Source organism: Contarinia nasturtii, unplaced genomic scaffold (assembly GCF_009176525.2).
Source record: "Contarinia nasturtii isolate CC-2019 unplaced genomic scaffold, AAFC_CNas_1.1 Cnas_scaffold_695, whole genome shotgun sequence".
Taxonomy (NCBI): Eukaryota; Metazoa; Arthropoda; class Insecta; order Diptera; family Cecidomyiidae; genus Contarinia; species Contarinia nasturtii.
Genome location: NW_022198046.1, coordinates 7,721,870 through 7,742,519, shown reverse-complemented (window position 1 = coordinate 7,742,519; position 20,650 = coordinate 7,721,870). Strand labels below are relative to the sequence as shown.

The 20,650-nt window shown below is 33.7% G+C and overlaps 4 protein-coding genes across 19 annotated transcripts in view; 2 read left to right on the top strand and 2 right to left on the bottom strand.

Moving 5' to 3' along the window:
• The window catches only part of LOC116340799 (ral GTPase-activating protein subunit beta), an 8,901-nt gene extending 3,171 nt beyond the window's left edge, over nt 1–5,730 (bottom strand). For 2 of the 10 annotated variants that reach the window (XM_031767464.1, XM_031767468.1), the window contains exons 1-11: nt 5,261–5,730; nt 5,089–5,119; nt 4,826–5,014; nt 4,260–4,289; nt 3,260–3,658; nt 2,931–3,191; nt 2,437–2,742; nt 1,712–1,813; nt 1,398–1,541; nt 618–1,155; nt 347–558 (exon numbers count right to left, since the gene is read on the bottom strand). In XM_031767464.1, the coding sequence (XP_031623324.1) occupies nt 347–558; nt 618–1,155; nt 1,398–1,541; nt 1,712–1,813; nt 2,437–2,742; nt 2,931–3,191; nt 3,260–3,658; nt 4,260–4,289; nt 4,826–5,014; nt 5,089–5,119; nt 5,261–5,449 (2,401 nt within the window). In that variant the 5' untranslated portion in view covers nt 5,450–5,730. The remainder of the gene's footprint in view (nt 1–346; nt 559–617; nt 1,156–1,397; nt 1,542–1,711; nt 1,814–2,436; nt 2,743–2,930; nt 3,192–3,259; nt 3,659–4,259; nt 4,290–4,825; nt 5,015–5,088; nt 5,120–5,260) is intronic. The other 8 variants (XM_031767466.1, XM_031767474.1, XM_031767469.1 and 5 more) reach the window with 7 other exon arrangements.
• Nucleotides 5,731–6,368: 638 nt separating this feature from the next.
• On the bottom strand, nt 6,369–9,911 carry LOC116341094 (cleft lip and palate transmembrane protein 1 homolog). Its single transcript, XM_031767961.1, has 4 exons — nt 9,591–9,911; nt 8,037–8,432; nt 6,692–7,949; nt 6,369–6,606 (listed from the first exon to the last, which is right to left on the bottom strand). The coding sequence occupies exons 1-4, from the start codon at nt 9,654–9,656 to the stop codon at nt 6,392–6,394; spliced, it is 1,935 nt and encodes a 644-aa protein (XP_031623821.1). The 5' UTR covers nt 9,657–9,911; the 3' UTR covers nt 6,369–6,391.
• Nucleotides 9,912–10,237: 326 nt separating this feature from the next.
• LOC116340465 (ubiquitin-60S ribosomal protein L40) lies at nt 10,238–11,294 on the top strand. Its single transcript, XM_031766969.1, has 2 exons — nt 10,238–10,362; nt 10,690–11,294. Exon 2 carries the CDS (start codon nt 10,719–10,721, stop codon nt 11,103–11,105), a length of 387 nt encoding a protein of 128 aa, XP_031622829.1. The 5' UTR covers nt 10,238–10,362; nt 10,690–10,718; the 3' UTR covers nt 11,106–11,294.
• A 612-nt stretch (nt 11,295–11,906) lies between these two features.
• Nucleotides 11,907–20,650, top strand: part of LOC116340463 (protein turtle) — a 189,356-nt gene continuing 180,612 nt past the window's right edge. For all 7 annotated transcript variants that reach the window (XR_004201093.1, XR_004201092.1, XM_031766963.1 and 4 more), the window contains exon 1: nt 11,907–13,750. The gene's annotated coding sequence lies outside the window, so the exon portion shown is untranslated. The remainder of the gene's footprint in view (nt 13,751–20,650) is intronic.

The following is a 20,650-nucleotide window of genomic DNA, read 5'->3' as shown; positions in this document are numbered from 1 at the left end:
TTTTTTTTTTTTTTTTTTTTTTTTTTTTTTTTTTTTTTTTTTTTTTTCAAAATAAAGTTGAAAAAAGAGAAAGAAAAACACGTGAAATGATAAAACATAAAAATGAGACAAATCAAACATTAAGTGAAAAATGATTTACATAAAATAAGAAAAAAAAAATAAAAAAATTGTCGTTGAATCGGCATCGCTTTGAAACATTTAGGTTATGTCTACACTTGGATATTACATACATATAGACTGTTTGTCTGTGAGATAATGATTTTCTATCGAGTGTTGTAGGTAACACAAACAAAAAATGAATACATGTATAGCAAAAACATAATGCCGATTGAAGACTTATTCATACCCGAACTAAGTAGATTCGTATCGCTGGGTGCTGGCGATGTTTGTCTTGCATCCACATTGATTTCGGCACATTCTTCAAATAACGCTGAATCTTGAACACATAGCATCAAACCGCCGAGTAACATATGTGTATTCTGTGGATCGGTTTCCACTTGTATTGCATTCATCAGTATGTTAATAAGTCGCGGTTTTAATTGTATGAATGTGATCACTCTGTAAAAAAATATTGTAATTAGTGGACGAATTATTAAATGCTCACTTTTCATGCTTACTTATCCGGTGCATTGGTCAAATCACGAATTGGTAGTGTTTGAAAATGTAACGGCAACGCAAGTATTGTCAATAATATCTGAATCGATGCCCGTCGCAATTCGCTTTTATTAATAACAATATTTGATTTCATTTTCAATTCCTTTTCGGGCAGTACCAATTCCAAAGCAGAAATGAATGATGGCAATAGTACATGTATACCATCCAAATCCAAACGAAATAAGTCGGACGAATTGTATAAAATACTGGCCAAGGTTTCTTCACATTCTCGACTCTCTGGAGTTTTTAAGCCTTGTTGAATCGCCACATAGAATCGTGCCAAATACACGGGTAAAATTTCTTCGCCAGTTTTCTTTGCACAAAATATTCGACATAATGCGCCAATTGCTTCGGCCCGCCCCGATTCAAATTTATCGATTTTCAAACCGGTTGGCAAATCAGCAGATTCAGACAATGACGATGGTTGTGACAATGATAAACTCCCTTTTCGACTGTCAACTATCATTGAAGATGGTCTGCGGCTTGCTTCCGATGCCAGTTCTATGGACGAAAAGTTGCATTGAAATTAAATGATTATGCACACAAAAAAATCAACATAACTTTTTAAACGATTGTATCGTTTAATTTTGGATTCAAACGATAAATTCATCTTTTAAACGGTAAAATCGTTTAATATCTTCAAATTTAAACGAATTTATCGTTTGAATCCAACATTAAACGATACAATCGTTTAAAAAGTTAAGTTGATTTTTTTGTGTGTGAAATATATATGCGAAACTCACTTTTCGTATTCTGTATCCAAGCATCACCGCCAATGTGCGCTGCTTCAAAGAGCCATTCGCCAAACAAATGTAATATGCTGTTACATTTCGGTCTGGCGGATGCCAATGGGGGACGCGACTCAATAAATCCCAATGATGGTAGAGCTATTTAAAATTCAATTAAAATTTGGTTTAACAAAATTGCAAAGCCATAAACGAACAAAATCAATGAAAGCAAATCAAGCAAAAAGGTAAGCAATACAAATAAAATTGGGAATGAAATTTGGAAAATATATATATATGTATAGATAATACGAGAATGTTCGTCAACCAACATAATAAGCTCGATGAAGATGGGGGCCCCGAATTTGGTGTTAATGGTGGATGCACCGAAGATCGGCTGCTTGTTAATCCAATGAGCGATCCTTTACTGAGTCCTTTTTTATGTGAATTGCATGGAAGTACCGCACAAATTTCGAATTGCAATGAAAATTTAGTCATTCTTTTTTTTATTTTTAATCAATTCAAAACAAACAAAGTTAATTTGGATTTTTTGTTCGGACAAAAACGCATTTTTTACATACATTTTTGTTAAATCAAAATCCGTTTCTAACTACCAAACAAAACAAATCAAACTACGTACAAACTTTCAAATAATAATAATAACACAAAACGGTGCAATAAAAAGTTCAAAGTGCGTTGAAATAAACAAAATTGCTTCTGATTGTGAAATTATCGAGTTATTGAATAGATATGGACTCTTTGTAGTCCAGGGTTAGTTTTGTGCAATTAAAAAATGGTGCGGCTGGTGAGCACTTAAAATGATGTTTTTGACAAATTGACATACACTTTGCAGTGTATTTTTTCCCAAATTGAAATATTGATTAGGATAGTTTGTGCATCGTATTTTCAACATAAAAACATTTTCGTATAATTGAAACATGTTGTAAAGTGCCAACCATCCAGTGAAAAAGAATAGGAATTAAAATGTTGTAATATAGGGAAGGTGCGGGATTATGATTATACCAGTGATGATTTCACTGAAAACTGTGTTACCAACCCTTTGTTGTTTGTGACAATGATGGAGCAACGGAAAAACTCTTTGCAAGACGACGATGTTGTGTTGGTGTCGGAGAATCGTTACCGCTACCGGAAACATTTGTACCAACGCTAGGCGTTGCTGAGCTACCACCACCACCAATTGAAGCAATCGCTAAGCTACTGCTACTTATAAATCCACTATTTTTAATTTCACTACCAGATAAACGTGACAATTCTTCCGATTTTTGTTGTTGTTGTGCCGATGTTGTTGAATTCGTCGTTGGATCACCCGAAACCTCAATCGGCTGATGAGCTTGATATATACCTATAACCACCAGTTGTGAACAAACATTGTGCGTGCGTTGTGTAATTTGTTGTATTGTGTGTTGTGCGGTTGAAATGTGTTTTTTTGAGTGCCATTTGTGAAAGAATTGAAAAGAAAATATAGTTGACGAGAATTATTCATTTTTACAATCGTTTAAAGAGTGTGCAAATAGTTCCCGTGTTTCATACCTAGAAAAGCATCTACTTGACTCGCAATTCCTTTGATTGCTTTTAGAAAGATGAATGGCAATTGCAAAAGACATGGATGATGGAATGCTTCAACGCCATCTGCTCGTGAGACGACCCATTGCATGAATTGTGGTGTTTTACTAACGACTTGCGGTGAACACAATGCAATCGGTGATCCAATTGTTCGCAGAAATCGATACCATGTTTGTGCCACACAATCGTTTGTCATTCCAGATGGTATCAATTGCGCGTCTTCTTCCACTGAAGAAAAATAAATGAGTTTTTATTTTGATTCGTTACATTTTGCCTCGAAATAAGAAATAACTTACAGATTTTTAGTTCTGGAAATGAAGGACCATATAAAAACTCTAGCAAACGTGCCGTTAATGCAAGATTAACTCGATTCCATTGTTCAATTAAAGCGATTCGATGTCTTAGTAGCAGGCATGATTCTTGTAATGTTTTCCACAATGAAGGCGACGGAAAATTTCGAACGCACGCAATCAGCCAAACTTCAAACAAAACACTGAGCACACGTTCACAAAGCTGGTCACTAACATCATCTTTCATGCCCGGAGGTGCTAGGAGTACTTCGTTTATAGCTAGCAGAAACAATAACAACGACTCCCATGTTTCGGGTGTTAATTTTTGTGATGATTGTGATACTTGTTGCAATGTACGGAGCACACGATGACATAGCACTGCCTGTCGATTTATTAAATCAGCACCTGCATCAAACGAAAGCAATGTAATCATTTGTCATTCAAAAGATAAAAGCAAAAGCTAACTATAAAACTGATGAGATATAACAATGACAAAAACAATGTTAACATCTACGAAATGTTAATAGATTCACGTAATATAAAAAAAACTAAGACTATTGCGTCAGCAAATGAATTTAAAAATAATAATATATATATCTAAAAATAAACCCATGCGAAGCATAGACAATTCAAATGAACAATAAACAAATGCATAGTCACTAAGAGTCGAAATTTGTTTGAATTTGGTGGTTATTTCGTATACGAATCCAGTTAGATGGTTTTAGTGAAACATATCACCAAAAACAATATTTAAAACTAAAAATACGCAGTTAATATGAAATCCATATAGCATATATACCAATTAAAATGAAGTAGATAAAATAACTAAATGTAAGAAAATATTACGAAAAAAAACACGAAATAAATAACAGACATAAACACAAAGACAAAAACCAATTTATCTAAAATTAAATAAATAGTCTAAGGATGCAGCATTCCAATGAGAGCATTAAGCTATAAAAACACAAGCCATTCAGAAAACTGGTTCAAAATTCATGATTCTTACCCAAATTATCCTGGTACAAAAATGGCCAAACTTTTTTTTTATACAAACATTTCGAACACAATATAAAAAAAAATGCAAAGAGAAAACAAAAAAGATGTAATTCGTTAGATTATTAAGTAAGTGGTTTAGTTCAAGAGCAAAAAAAAAACATTTAGCAAAACGAGCTTTGAAAAGAAATTTTTTTAAAATTTAGTCGATTATTTTTATAGGATTTTTTTTTTTAGAATATAAAAGTTGTTGTCAAAAGGAAGGTCGATTAAATTTTGATCTAGAGCAATCAACGGTATTAGGAATGTTTTTACGCGTTTTGGCCATTATGAGATGCAAATTACGACGCGTGGTGAAGCAAGCCTAACAAATGACTCCATCAAAGTAAAAGTTTTTTTTTTTAAGTGTAAAATGAGTGTCTTGTTTATATATATTTAGATAGATCTATCGCAGCAGCGCGTTGTAGTAAAAAAAGCATATTTCATTCACAGACTTAGAATTCAGTTGAAATTAAAACAGCAAAAACTGAAAAATTAAATGCACGGAATCGGGTGATCTGTATATGCAAGTGGTCTCACCTTCGCCTTGACGTGGTACAAACAATTTGTGAAAATGATTTATTATTTTACGCGCATATAAATTTGGGTCTTCACATATTGGTTTCGGCACACTGATCCGCGGCACTTGATACAACGCTGTTAACCATTCACAATAGACATTTACGCAATCTTTGATTGTTTCATGTTCACTCAACGGCAATGACAAACCTAAAATAAGTAACATTTTATTTTGTTAATTTTTTTTTATTTTATTCCATTTGGAAACTGAATTTTATACAAACCATGACAAATAACACTCATGCACCAATTCACCTAGAAAAGTTACAAAAAAAAAAATCGATTAAAATTCATTTCTGAATAAATGTTGAAAATTCAATGAAAATATTCATTTCGACCAGATGTTGCACATTCAAATGAAGCAAAAAGTAACACTCATTGAATAAATTAACTCACTTCTTCATCGGTTATCAAAATACTGGGCTCCGCTGGTTGAGTAATGCCCAAATTTGCTGCCAATTGTTTGACTACCGCTTGTGATACTTCTTTTCCAGCGACAGATGAGAATTTATTTAAAACAGTATTCGATGAATTGTTGCTATTGGCAGCTATCACAGGACTCAAAGATGCCCATTCGGAATACATTGCAAATCGAATTCACTTGCTTCTTTGTGTACAATTATTTCAATGATATTTAGGCCATTCGTACACATTGGTATTTTTGACATTTCACACAAATTGATGCATGTTTACACGTATTTACAAATAAAAATTGGCAAAAATAATAAATTATTTAGTGTCGAATTTGTGAACTCTTCAGTGCAAATAATAAACAAAAAGAAATTATTTTGTTGTTACGTGTCACACAGCGTAGTTGACTAACATTGTTTCTCTCTTTGCGTTTTCTCTTTGAATGTTTTTGACAGTTCACACAGCAGCCATTTACCTTTCGACTCTTTCAGTATATTGTACATTGGTGTGGTATTGAAGTCTATTTGACATAGGCTCGATCTATGTATTGGAGCCTCTCTAGTCTCTCTCTCTCTCTTTTTTTGTGTATGTGTATTCGTTTGCGTGATTTTGCTCAACAGGTGAGAATACAGAATACACTGTAATTGACAATTTCAAAATTTTTGAGGGGAAATTTGTGGACGTTTGGAAATGAACATAAATAAAACTCAAACACAACGATTGATGATTTTCACAAAGATTTATTTTGACAGATGGTTTTGTTTTATGCCCGTTTGTCGTTCAAAAATTTTCTTTTTCACTCACGCAGATGTGTAACATTCTAGTATTGTTACATATTTAATTACTATATTTATTTTGGTATTCTTATTTTTGTTTTTAACACTACACAATTCGAACAACATTCAATATAATAACTAACGCTAAAATAAAATCCTGTTTACATTCATTTGATTGAACAATGTGCTTGTTTGAAATATGCATTTAATTCTATTTTAATATTTTACAACAAAATAAAATACGGTTATGTTCAATCGCTTCATTGGTGTATAATACGGCATGTAATTTCGAATTGTGTGTTTCTTTAAAAAAAAAAAATGAGAATTGGATTAAGAGACCTTAATCTCGTTTTTTGTCTTTTTTCGATTTGGTTTTTGTTGCAACCGGCGATGATGGTTTTGCTTCAATGGCACCAACTGGTTCAGTTGCGTCACCGTTTGCTACACTCTTTTTGGAATTTTCGTCTATGTCGCCCGAGAAACCGAACTCATTTACACGAGACTTATCCACCTTGTAAATCCATCGTTGATACAAGAAAATGAAGAATACAATGTCTGCAAATGACAAAAATTAATGAAAATAATTAGAATCTATGTTCTCTTTCAGTTCGAAAAAAAAACTTCTCTTTCAATCACTCACCATCTCTGAAGCAACCCAATCGATACATGGTCGGCATTTTGATGACAAATGCAAAGATGTCATCAATGAATGTGTTCAAAAATTTATAAGTCATCATACGCCATGGTAAGTGTGCGACGGATTTCAATTTATAGTTGATAAATAATTGTGGTGTCATCATAATAAATCCAAATGTAAGTAAGAAACCGTACAACATGTTCAATATAAAGGAATACCATCCTTTGTGTTCGTTGTACACGATTGAATAAACACCATAGCCGATCAACAATGGGAAGCACAGCCAACCCAAATATTTGAATGCCAAATTATCGTATTGCTTTGTACTCGATTCAACATATGAGCCTTTGTCGGTGAATGTAAGTTTTGGTATAATACCAAAATAGCGGTCTTCTTTGTTGAATTTAAAATCGACAACTTTTTGAATTTTCCACACTTCAATGCCAAGACCAATGAAGCAACTGACACGAATCATGAAATTTGTTTCGTTATCAAGTACATAGAGTAGCACGATTAATGATTGAAATACGCCAAAGAATACAGAACGCACCGATAATCCTTCGAGTGATTTACGCGCATTCCAAAATTGAATATCATTTTTAAATGCCAACAGCTCAAAAATACTGTGCAAAATTGAGATGGCAATTGTTAAACCGAGCAAATATGGGTTCGTATCCAACAATGTTTCTTTAAGTGAATCTTGTTCTTCATCATTTTCATCGGTTGCGCCAGCAAGACTCTCGCCAAATATGCTGCTCGTCCATTTGTTCTTGGCCGCTTGGGCTGCATACAATTGCCATTTAAACAACGACAACGGTTGATACGTTAACGATAATTCCAAAATATCTGTCGTCGAATTAATCGGTTGATAATCACGCAACATATTCCAATAATCGTTGAAGAATAAAATTGGATAGTATGTTAAACCATCTTCGCTAAACTGTACATACTCGTCAAGCGGCTGTGGTACTTGATTCTTAACCCAATTTGTTTGATCGGTGACAACGTTTATCGTTAAATTTGGATGCCAATGTGATACAATTTCAGCAGACATAATTTCTGATTTACGTTGTACTTCTTCACTCTTTTCCGTTTGGCCCGTTAATAAATTATGCGTTTTTTGGTAACGAATCTTTTTAAACTTATTCAACAATCGACTGGAATGGCTCATCTCCTGCTTCGCATACGATTCAATATCATTTGGATTCGGAGTCATACCGAATCGTGTGACATACACATGGATAAAAATTGATCCATTGTTCTGCATTTAAAAGAAATCAGTTGAAAGACAAAAAAAAAACATTAAAATTGATTTTTCATACAGAAAATGACCAATTTGAAATTATACCTTAAGTTGTTCGGATGCTCGTATTTTTGTGTGATGAGTAACGGTGCCATCTCCGTTTCGACCAGCATACCAATCACCATATGTGAGACCTTCTTGAAACCAAATCAAACTATTTGCATCGCTAAAATTAACATTGAATTGATCTTCCGATATGTAGACATGTAAATCGAATAGTGTGCCATTTAGGAAGAAATTCGATGCTGGTAACTTTGATGGAGCTTGTACACCGGCCGATGTGTTTGGACTCACTTCTGTCGGTGTGGAGGCTGGCTTACGCAAAAACGACGAAACAAAATATATGATGAGTGCTCTGATAATTAATGATTTTGTTATTGCAAAAAATGATTCTAATTTTGTGGGCTGTGGCGTCACTGGTACTTCCTCTTGTGTGATGGCCTAAAAAAGACAAAAAAAAAAACAGATTAATTTTAATTGGAACCTTAATAAACGTCGCATTTTCAGTTCAGGTTCAAAATCAAATAAAGTAAATAATTTGTCAATTAAATCACTACAAAACGTATTCGTTGTCTTGGATCGATGGGCAATGGATAAATAGTTGGTTGACGTCTATGCACAAGTGATCGATGTCGATTCCTCATTATTTCATTAACATTTCATGCAATGTTGGACCGGTTCCCTATTTTTTTTCGCTTTTTAATTTTAATTCAACCTATTTCGTCAAACGTAATTTACGACACGCAAAATGATTGTTCCAATCAAAATTACAGGCCGGGATTATTTGGGTTTCAGCATAATACACCACATGAAACCATATGATAGTATTCAAAATGAATGAGTGTCAATGTCGCTGAATAGTTGCTTCGAGTTAATGATGATTGTGGTTTTGCACACACGAAACCATATGCGATGTGAGATTATCCGAACTAACGAAATATTTTCGAAAAGGAAGAAACTATTATTAGATTCAGGTGCTTGGTTGTGCGTTTGCGTAACCGCACACATAATATGCACTTTTTCCGTGTATCCATCGTAATGTGAGTCGAACCCATTTTTTTATGACGGTGACGATCGTAAAAGAACAATCGTGAAATCACCGCAAACTCATTATTATAATTGAAATTAAAATGGGCGAACGTATGTAGGTTGCTTGAATCTATTATCTTATCTATTCGATTTAATTTTCTTTTCTTTAAATTACATGTGTTTTTTCCCGTCTTCTTGCGACAAACAATCTTGACAAACAGTCTTCAAAATATTTGAACGATTAAATTGATTAAATTCCGTGATTTCAGGTACTGAAATGCATTGCATGACCATTGTTCTCTCGTCTTTTAGAAGGTTAATTGCACTAATTTTAAGCCACGTAATGACATAAAACGCCCATTGTTCACTGAATTTCGAGCATTTGTTCCAGTAAAAACCACAAACATTTCATGTCAACATTTTTTTTCATTCATTTTTCATGGCAGTGATTTTGCAAGAGAAAAAATGCCATAAAATTCTCAATAATCTTTGTCTTACAAGTTTTCCGCGTGAATTAGGAGAAATGGCGCCAAAAATGGAGCACTAATTACCAATTTAAAATAAACATACTTGTGTATTTTCTGTGTCACCATCGGACTGCACAACAGCATTTGATTCGGCCACATCATTCGACATGATGATGAGACTTTTTTGTGGATTGCACAGGAACTACACAAAAAAACAACTATGCTAAATTCTAGAATTTTTTTATATACTGGTTTATACTTAATCACTTGGTGAATGAAAATATCACCATAATATAATATCAATAAATAAATTGTCTAATTACACACGAAATACATTAGATTATTTTTATGTTTATTTCAATAAATTAAAAGAAGTTTGAACATGAATACGGAGCCACAATGATACGTTTTGGATTCATTCAGAATGGTTTTTATGTGGTTAAATTTAATGGAAATGTCATGAGACTTGAACAAGAGAATAAAAATGTTTCGTTTCAAGTTGAATGAGTGCGTCTGATGACAACTTTTGTCAAATGGCAATACGTACGGTTGGTGAGTACTATGAATTGGACAAAATCAAAACCAAATTTTACGTTGAAAAAAATATTTTCCATAGAGAATTTCGTTTGAATATTTTATTTTGTTTGATTTTCATCATTCGATTTTTATCATTATGAAAATTAAATTAATTCACACTTTTTTTGAATTCATTTCATCAAAGATCAATTTCAAGTAGTTGTTCGTTGCTGTCACTTAAGTTGGTGTTGACAGCGCCACTCTGTTTTAGACAGACGGAAAGAAAGTGATTGTCATTCAATGCGCCATATTGAATGTTCTTTTCTTTCAAAGTGGCATTCTGTACCACGTTTAGTTTGGTGAGTGCTCCGATAAATTTATTAAATTTTTCGAAAAAAATTGATTTTTTTACATTTTTTTTGCAATAAATCGTGAATTTAGCAATGAAAATTGTGGAAAAATATGTTAGTTGCAGTGGAATTGATGAAATTTTGTAAAAAATTTATATGTTTTGTATTATTGTGTAGAACAGACATAACCTTTCCATGTGATGTGATACTGTTTCACATCGTGTGCGCAACTAACACACATATTTTTCGTTGCAATTTCATTCGCTCGATTTTACAAAATCATCGTCAAATTTAATGGATATTTATTAATTTTTTGCATATATTTTTACATTTCAGGTTAGAACAATAGCGAAAAAACACGAAAGATGCAGATTTTCGTAAAAACCTTAACCGGTAAGACCATCACACTTGAGGTCGAGCCATCAGACACAATCGAAAATGTAAAGGCCAAGATTCAAGACAAAGAAGGAATCCCACCAGATCAACAACGTTTGATCTTCGCTGGCAAACAATTGGAAGATGGTCGCACATTGTCTGACTACAATATCCAAAAGGAATCAACATTGCATTTGGTGTTGCGTCTTCGTGGTGGTATCATTGAGCCATCTCTTCGTATTTTGGCCCAAAAATACAATTGCGACAAAATGATTTGCCGTAAATGCTACGCTCGTTTGCATCCAAGAGCTACAAATTGCCGTAAGAAGAAGTGCGGACACACCAACAACTTGCGCCCAAAGAAGAAGTTGAAGTAGATCTTTCAACCAATCGTATTTTTTCATTTTCGTTTTCAATGTTTTGCGTGTGCAAGTTTTATATTAACGTGCATACTAACCAATAATCAAATTTGTGAAATTTAACAACCATTTCCATTGTATTCGAAAACCATGAAAAATTACAGTTTCAATAAAAAAACAACAACAAAATACCATGTTATAACTAAATCGAAAAACACACACACACCGTATTTCATTGAATCTGTTTCCCGGTGAACATGAAAATGTTGAACATTTTCTTTACTTTTGAAAACATCAATGAGGTTTTGGATCGAGAGTGCTTTTTATCGATATACTTTGGCATTAAGGTAAACCTAGCTAAATTAAGTGGATCGTCAATTATTCATTCGATCTTAATTCATATGGCTGTCTTGTGTTTCAAGGATTAATCGAGTATTTGAAATGTAGGTATCAATGAATAAGTAAGTATTTTCTTTACTTGAATAGTCAAAAGCCGCCGCATGAGTGAAAATGTTTCTAATTGGCTGTATGTTTTGATGAAAACTACAACAAAAACAAACACACACGAATATCTCCTCATCAGCGGAAGACGCCATCTATCGAAAACGGGCGGTATTAATCGTAAATTCAAACTAGATTTGTCCGTGAAATCAACTACAAAACCCATAACATTGTGTATTACGGCGCTCTCTCACTCACACATGCGTCATGTGTGCGCCACGATATACAAACACATGTGCGGTCTTTCGCTGTATACAATCACCGATGTGAATGAAGAAAATTCTCAAGTTGGAAGAGATAGACGCTCGTTGACTGTTCAGCTCGTAGGACGTTTTCGTATGTGTATTTGTGGCATATATACATTGTGTACTCTCTTTTAGACATCGAGTTCAAGAAATAATACTACCAGCGTTTTAAACAACAACCATAGAAAGGACTCTCTCTCGCAACTTGATACACTTTTTTTGTTCTAAAGAATTGTGTGCATACAGGTTTTTTCGATTCTTTTTTTGTAATCTCTCGCGCTCGTACACGCTTTCACACGATATTTTATTTTATTTCAAGCGAAAATAAACATTTTTTTTTTCGGTTATTCGGTTTGTTATTGTGATTTTAATTTGCCATTTTGTTTTGAATTTTGTGTGGATGTTATTGTTTTTGCGGAAAAATCGGTAGCGCTGAACAAACAAATAAAGAGGACAAATCAAGTGCGATAAAAACGAGCTGACCCAAAAGTTTCATATCGAATAATCATCATCCGAAATTAAATCGAAGTAAAATTCAATAAATAACATATTTAAAATATATAAAACGTAAATCAATCGATCAAAACAGCGTGACAGAAATTTATCGGCAAAAGCCGCAGTGATTCGTTTGCAGTAAAAAAACCAATAACTCCAAACAAAACAGTTTAAACCTAAACTCTGAATAGCAAAACAGTTTAAACCTAAACTCTGAATAGTCGGCTAAAGGATTTGTGTATCCATTTTGTGGATTGTTTTGTTTCCGATAGACGGTATTATTGGAAAGGACACTGACAAAAAAAAATTCTTTAAAATTTAGGCCCCGCGATTAAATTGAACAAAACATTGCATGGTACGTGACCGTTGTGAGAAAATCGATAAAGGAGACGAGAATTGCACCCACAATAGTGTCGGTTCTTTTTTCTACCGTTTTGTGCTAGTTTCAACCAAAAAAAAACGACTCTCGTGTTTACATTCAATTTGCAGCGATTGACCAATGCCATAGTTTTGATTGCATTTGGTTTTAATAGTCAATTGTGTCGAATGCTATTTATATTGAAGCTGATTAGCGAAAGCCAATCACAAGCGATACCGTCGTCTATGTGTAAAAATAAAACAAAGTGAACAGAAATAAATCACATATTTGACGATTTCATTGTATATTGTGTTTATCAAGTCACGTCTTCTACATCGCGCGACTCAGGAAGACAATTAAAAAAGTTGGAAAAACAATTCACTGCCTTGAATGAAGAAAATATAGATTCTTTGATTCAAACGTGCGCAGAGCTAATAATAATAATATAATACCGAACTTGTTACAAAGAAAATAATTTATTACTACTTAATGTGACGGTTTTATGTTTTGTGCAACCGTAAACTCAAACAGAATAAAAGAGAGAGAGAAAGAAAGGAAAAAAAGTGATCCTTGTTTTGTGTGACCGACTCTGTAATTTATTACGACGGTGAAATTACCTTCTTCGGTTCTCTTCTTGTACTTTAGCAAAGAGAAAAAAAAAACGGCGAACATAACAGATAAACGATAATCAGATTCGGAAGGAAATTGTTTATTATAATAACAATAGTCGAATAAAAATAAGCGTAAAGAGAAAAAAAAGAACAGTGCGATTTGGTCATAAGGTGTAATAAAAGCAAAACCCAAATAGAAAATAAAACCAAGAATAAGAAGACAAAAAAAAAAACATCTAAAGAAAATAGCGACAATTGTCCCGCACCGTTTTCTTACCGAATAACAACATTTGGAGTTCAGCGTTGGAAATTCATTTTCAACCATTCATCTAATATATAAATAAGTTTCGTTCTTTTTTTATTCGGGAAAAGTGTGTGAAACAAAAACAAAACCAGTGGATTGAATTACACCGAAACAGCTTGGGCACGACAATTAAAAAGCGATAATATAAGGTAAACAAAACAAAAAATAAACATTACATCTCCTTTTTTGAGCAAAAATCAAAATGCAAACAAATCCAACATACAGGAAGTTTACAGCAAAGCAATTTTTTGTCGGAGTAGCCGAGAGAAAGAGAGTAAATAAACGAGATGAAGAAAAAAGATCCAACAGCACAACAGAAACAGCCAGACCGAAACAACGAAATTTAATGAATCAAACATAGACAGATTGTTTTATACGATGGGAAAACTGCACAAAAAGCATAAATAAACATAAATACATATACACATAATTATTACGCTAATTATGTGGCTCAATGTGATTGTTGTTGTTTTTTTTTCGGATATTCTCTCTTCATTTTCCATTTCATTGTGGTTGATATTTTTCCATTCAAAGCCAATCAGCAACGCTCTTAAACGAAATGATAAACATTTTAATTTGTGTGTGATTTCTCTCTATCTTTTTTCGTATAAGCACTTTCCTCTCCGTCGATTCGTTAGATGTATTGAATAAATTTCATTGATGAAAATCTCGGCGTAAACCTCATTGGACAATAGGAATGAATAGCTAGTTTTATGTTAATAAATTGCCTTTTGCTACAATTGTTCGTTTTGAACGTAAAACAGCGTTGAAATTCGAAAATTGAATCACACAAATGCATCAGGTTATAACAACCATAACGAACACAAGGTACACACGTATATAGATAGAATCAATTCGATTGAAAGAAGAAACGATTGAGAGAAGAATTAAGAAGGAAAAAAATAACACAACGAAGAAAAAATCGAATTAAAAACCAGCATTGAGCAATAATAATAGGGAAAAAGATCAAATAATCGCCGCAAGTACAAAACTATCGGAGCCCTATAAATCCTCAGGTTTAAGTCGGAAGAAGAGCATCTTCTTGGTGTTAGATAATTTGCCATATTCCTTTATTTTTCTCTCTCGCTCTCTCTCTGTACCTGTTTAATTACCAAAACTTAACCAAACGAATGTCGCCGTGGCGGCTGTGTTCAATCATCGTACAATTTATTTTCTAAGCGTAATCATTTATCTTTGATTTATCCAAAAACGCACATTCTCGGTGATTTGATGTATGTCCGTTCCTTCGTCTTGACCACAGATAAAATGAAACTATCACAAAAAAATCTATAAAAAAATCCAACAGCATTGGTATCAATTGTATCAAACAGAGAGAAGATAGAAACAGACAGATCGAATAAGAGAGGTGAAGATGATGGGCGAAATGAAAATAAAAAACGAAGAAGATTGTTTAATGGTAAGCAAGTCGATGAAGTAAATTCATTCGTGTGTGTTCGTTGAATGTATTCCATCTTCCTTCTTCGTGCTTGCTCATTCTACGTTTTTTTAATCGCACAAGATTGTAAAATACACGCTACGCACACCGGTCCCCACGGAACCTTTTTATGCACACAAACCCACACACACACACATAAATACGGACATACATACATAAGCACAACGGCGAATGTGTGTCCTGCATTCTTTCGATTTTAATATATATATATCGCTGCTGCTATTGTTGTTGATTCTTCTACACTTTTTGTTCCTCCGGAGTTTTTATGATCTTATGAGTATTTTCATTGCCTTCTTGGTATTTTTCATTCGTTATAGGTACTATTGTGTTGTTTATTCCCTCGATGATGTGAATGTAAAAACAGGAACGAAAACTTTCTCATGTGTATATGCTGTGTAGTACCGAATGTAAGTCTTCGCAATGATGATGCATCATGGGACGAATGGCAAAAATGAGGGAACACACACAAATGCATTTTAACCATATACAAAGTCACCGTGTGCAAGTGAATCGAATCATTTTTAGTTTGAATTCTGTACAGACAACAACAACGGCACATTTCAAATGAGAAGTACACACAAGTGAAAAAGACCCTTTTGCAATTGAGTGACGACGAAGACATTGAAAAACCAAAACAACTTCGTTTATTGCGACGGTTCGTTTTTTTCTCTTTCTCTCTCTCTCTCTCTCTGTCTATTTCGTTGGTTGCTTTCGATTTAATGTTGAGCAAACACGAATACCCATCACAAGCCGCTGCAGTATGCTATTGCAGTTTGGCTTTTCGACAGTTGCAGTCACTATTACGACCACTATTGAAATCGACGACAAAACCTCGTTTCATGTACAACTTACTAAATGATTCGCGTCTACCAAAACCGACTCATAGCCACAATCACCTTTTTTTCTTTCTCTGTGTGCGCATAGAAGCGAGCAATCGACACGCATAAGTTGGTAAGATGTATAAGGACCATGTGATTTGGTTAGGAACTTCTTTATTTTATAGCAACATTATCAAGTACCACACACATTTTCAGTAAATTCTTTTGATTAATTTCATGTGCGCGTACATTCCCTTTGTTTGTCTCGAGCATTTTTCTCTATGTTTGTATGTCAGCCACTTGATTACACAAAGTAGAATAAAACAAAAGAAAGAAAAAGAAACGACCATCAAGTTTCTTATTTTGCTAAACTATACACAAATTGTAAATACAGACGAAAAAATTTTCATTCGAAATGTAATTAAGTGTTTCATTGAACCACGCAAGAGATGGAATCGCCCAACTATTTCGTTCCATCTTTCATACGCTTTCGTCCCATTATTTTATTTACATTTCGTAGTGCTATTTCGCAGCTCGTTCTATTACCATGCTATGGTTCTTCTTCTTTACGATGTAACACACCGCACACAGAACGAATATTGCTAAAGGTGTTTACATTATGTTTTGAGTCGTCAATATGTTGCAAGAACAGTGGATTAAACACATGCTTATGAAAAGTTGCGATTTATTACAATTATAAAAAAAGTCCAACGCCAAAGTTATGGCGCAAATGTTGTATAGTATAGTTTTTTTAAAAATAGAATGAAAGAAATTTCATAGCTGAAAATGAAGCAGAGTTTGGACAAAGAAAAAAAACACACACACACGAATGAATAATGTGAAATAAGTGAGACAAATGGCAACGAACACATTTCTCTTTACTTAAGACGCACGTTATATTACGTGTACTCATTTTTAAAACGGCTCATAGGCGACTGGCTACCTATATTTTTTCACTCCTGCTTTCGCTCTCAGTCTCATTCTCATACTACATTTACGAGCTCCGTCTCGTTCATTCGTTTTTTCATAGCGGTTTAGACGTTACTGCGTCGTTTTTAATCAAATTTGTATATACATGACGAGGCATTTAATTAACTTGTGTTTCTGTATGCTGCTTTTCTTTAAATTCTCTCTTTTATTTTCACGAATTTTATGTTTGTACAATATGTTTATTTTTTTGTAGTTGTTCTGGACGGCGACAGCCGCGCATTTATGACTATATTTCCTAGACTATTGCGTGAATGAGGAGAATTTGAAGTTTTTTTCGATTTTTTTTGTTAAAAAGTTGAACTCTCTCATTAAAAATGTTTTTATTTCGTAACAAAATTAAAATCACAAAGTTAAAGGGAAAAATGAAAGAAAAAATTGGCCAGAAAATTACATTATGATGAAAATGGTCATTTATTTTCATGAGAGATGATTTGCTTGGCTTGAATGTAATCGAGATGTATCTTGATTTCGTTGGAATAATTTTCTCTCTCTCACACACACACAGTGTTGCTTTTCTCTTTTATGTTTCGTCTGCGCTCTGAGAATATAATTGAGTCATTGTGTGGTTTTTGTTTTGAATGTCTTCTGATGTGAGAGAATTTCGCTATAATATGGTTTGTGGTTGTCGCTTTCCATTGGGCAAAAAAGTGGTCAATTTGTGGCCGTCGCCAATAATCACATAAGATGATGTCTGATTATTATTTGTCCATTTGCGATATATCGAAAAATTACCTATTTCCTTTGTCTTGTTTTTTTTTATTATTATTCTGTCTGAATTGTTACATTAAGTCTGAGTGATTACTTTTATTCAATGTCATTTGGAACTCTTGCGTTTATTTTGTGTGTCGTTCATTTTGGCACGCATTTTATTACAGCTGAAATGTTGTTTTTAATATGGTTGAGATAATTCAGCTGTCTGATTGTAATGTATCATGACCTCGACCAAAATTATACCATACGCAAACCAAAGATAACTGTCAATCTAATGATGACCACATTATTCGAATAATTCCACAGCATTTGAATTAGTACATTGACGTTCAACACTTTATTGTTTTGTTTTCTGCACGTGCCCACATTTAGTTATAACCTTTTGTTTAATTTTTTTCCCCTTTCAACTGTCTAAACTTCGGCGAGTTTAATTCGATTTTTATTTTTATGTTCATTGTCGAAATCAATTCGGTGATATGTGCAAAATGTGATATGCCATAAATTCACCATTTACTATTGTTGTTTGTTTATTGTTTTGCTCTAGTTTTTCGCTTATGAAAATACGTATGATATCGCATAATACATTGGAATATAATTCTTTACGGTTTTGCATCGAAAATTCATGTCAGATCGTTTTTTTTTTTTGTGTTTTTATTTGCTTGGGCTGTCATCGGTGATGCGGTTCAGCTAACACATACTCACAACTCCGAAAAGTCATAAAATTTTTCCTCGTTTATTGCGATGGCAACGCATTCAACGGGAACAGAGCACACAAATACACGTACACAAACGCCTCAATCGATTATTATGTGTACGAAGAAGCAAAAGAGAGAAAGTGACGAAGAGAGCGAGCGAGTAAGATAGATTTTTGCTTGAAAATCGGAATATTTATTATTAACATGAATAAAACAGCGCAAAATACGAAAATATGAAAATTCCAATATGGTTTCGAGAGAGTGCCATATATATACTAACAACAGTCATTCGTAACAACTTTTCTGATATATGTAATTTACGATTGTCGCTGTGCTACTGCTGCCTCTGCTGATACTGCTGATGTGTTCATGTGCATGTCATTTCATATTCACAAAAGCCTTAAACATACCGAATTTCATTTTCACATCAACATTTTTGCCTTTTGATTTGAGCGCATGCATATTTCCATTTGGATTGCGATGAATTGAAGAGTTCACAACCATAAAATGGGAAGTGATGATGATGATAATGTTGTTTTTTATACTATAGCTTCTTCTTCTCTCTGCTGGTGCTTGAAAATGTGTTGTATAAAAATGAGTGATACACATATACACACACACACAAAACCATTATTTGAGAATCAAAACAGCTATAGAACGTATATGCATTATATAAATTTAACAACAAAACAAAACAAAAAACGTCTCGTTGACGAAACGCATTTTGCCATTGTATTCACAACGTAGTTGAATATACGATGTAGCTTTTGTTTTTAAATGAAAAGCGAAAACCGCATCATTTCTACTAATTGAATGTGAATTCACAACACATCGAAAAAACGGAAAAAAGACAGAAAAAAACGCCAGCCCGAAATGAGAAAGAGAGAATAAAAAGTATTAATTCAAATATAAAAGAAGAAGCAAAAAAAAGAGACGAGAAAAAAGAGAGAAAATAGAATGCATTTCCACCATGTTTTAATTAGTGTGAAATTCCAATTGATTTCAATGGTTAGTCTCATAAAGTACGATTCAATGTGTAAATAACACGTCGGGGCTACCGATGCAAAATTCATTCGTTTCGGAACTAATCACCATTTAATGCATCAGGTCGTGCCTGTTTTTTTATAATCATAAATGCAGCTATGGTTCCTGTTTGTCAATCGAATTCGAAAACTGTCATCATCATCATCAGCGTCAATAGGAATTATACTGAAGCTTGCACTTTCTCTATAATGTACGAACTACAATTCCACAACACACACACACACACACACACAATGAATGAGACTTTTTATTCAAAAAGACTTTTTTTGTTGTTCACATTTTCTGGATTTTCGAAGGCAAAAAAACGGGTTTTGTGTGTGCTTACATTTTCACTGGCCGGGGAATGAATGGGATTGAATAAGGTGGTTTTCTATTCACAATGTGATGATGAAGGATTTCCTCAAGCCATAAGCGATATTAAGGTTTATTGCTTGGCTATCATCGCTTCGTCGTCTTGCAAATGTGATTACAGTCTTTTTTTTCTCTTCTTCTGGTCAAATGTCAACATTTACCGTCCATGGGTTGCACTACAGTTTTGTGAAAAATAAAAAGAATACAATAATAGAATATCCAGGGAATGTAATACAAAAGAGGGTACGGTATCCGACAACGATGACGATGATGATGGTGAAAAAAATTGCGTCCATAGGAAATGTAATCTAATGACATAGTAGGCATATTCTTGGAGGAAATCGCTCGATTTACAATGCGACCACGACTGAATGTGAGACCATGTAACATAATACCGAAACGATCCTATTAAATGCACAACCATTTTTATGATAATGCGTTTCATGGTCGGAAAAGCATGTTTATCTTTTGTGTCTGTTCCAGTACATATCTTGTTTTTTTTTTGTCCCAAACGAGAGCGGTCGCGGGCGTTTCACTTCTTTACCATTGGCATTTCGAATGTGTAGAGCCATTAGTAAAATGCTCGAAAATGTTGAATGAGAAAAAGAGCATCATCAAAATGGGAAAAAATGAAACACGAAGAAAAATTGAATTTGTCAACAAACCACCTCCGCAGCCACTATATGTGAAATATTCATATTTTCAACTTCTCCGTCTTTTTTGGCTTTTTTTTATTTCTCTTCTATGTTATTCCGTTTTCTCTTTTTATTCGGTAGAGATGTTTGTTTATGTTATTTGTATTGACGAAGTCGATTGGAATCATGTTTTATTATGATCGTGTTGTCTTTCAGCTTGAATCATACCCAAATACCTGTGGAACGAGTGAATGAGTTTTATTTGACTTAACACTCAAAGTTTCGGATTTTTCTTTCATTTCATTTCCGTATTTGGTTTATCGTTGACATTGATGCTTGTCTAGGCCAA

Coding starts and splice junctions, on each gene's coding strand:
- LOC116341094 (XM_031767961.1), bottom strand. CDS start 9,656: ATGTCGAATGATGTGGCCGAATCAAATGCTGTTGTGCAGTCCGATGGT. Junction 8,433..9,590: donor GTGACACAGAAAATACACAA/GTATGTTTATTT, acceptor TGTCTTTTTTAG/GCCATCACACAAGAGGAAGT. Junction 7,950..8,036: donor GAGCATCCGAACAACTTAAG/GTATAATTTCAA, acceptor TTTTAAATGCAG/AACAATGGATCAATTTTTAT.
- LOC116340465 (XM_031766969.1), top strand. CDS start 10,719: ATGCAGATTTTCGTAAAAACCTTAACCGGTAAGACCATCACACTTGAG.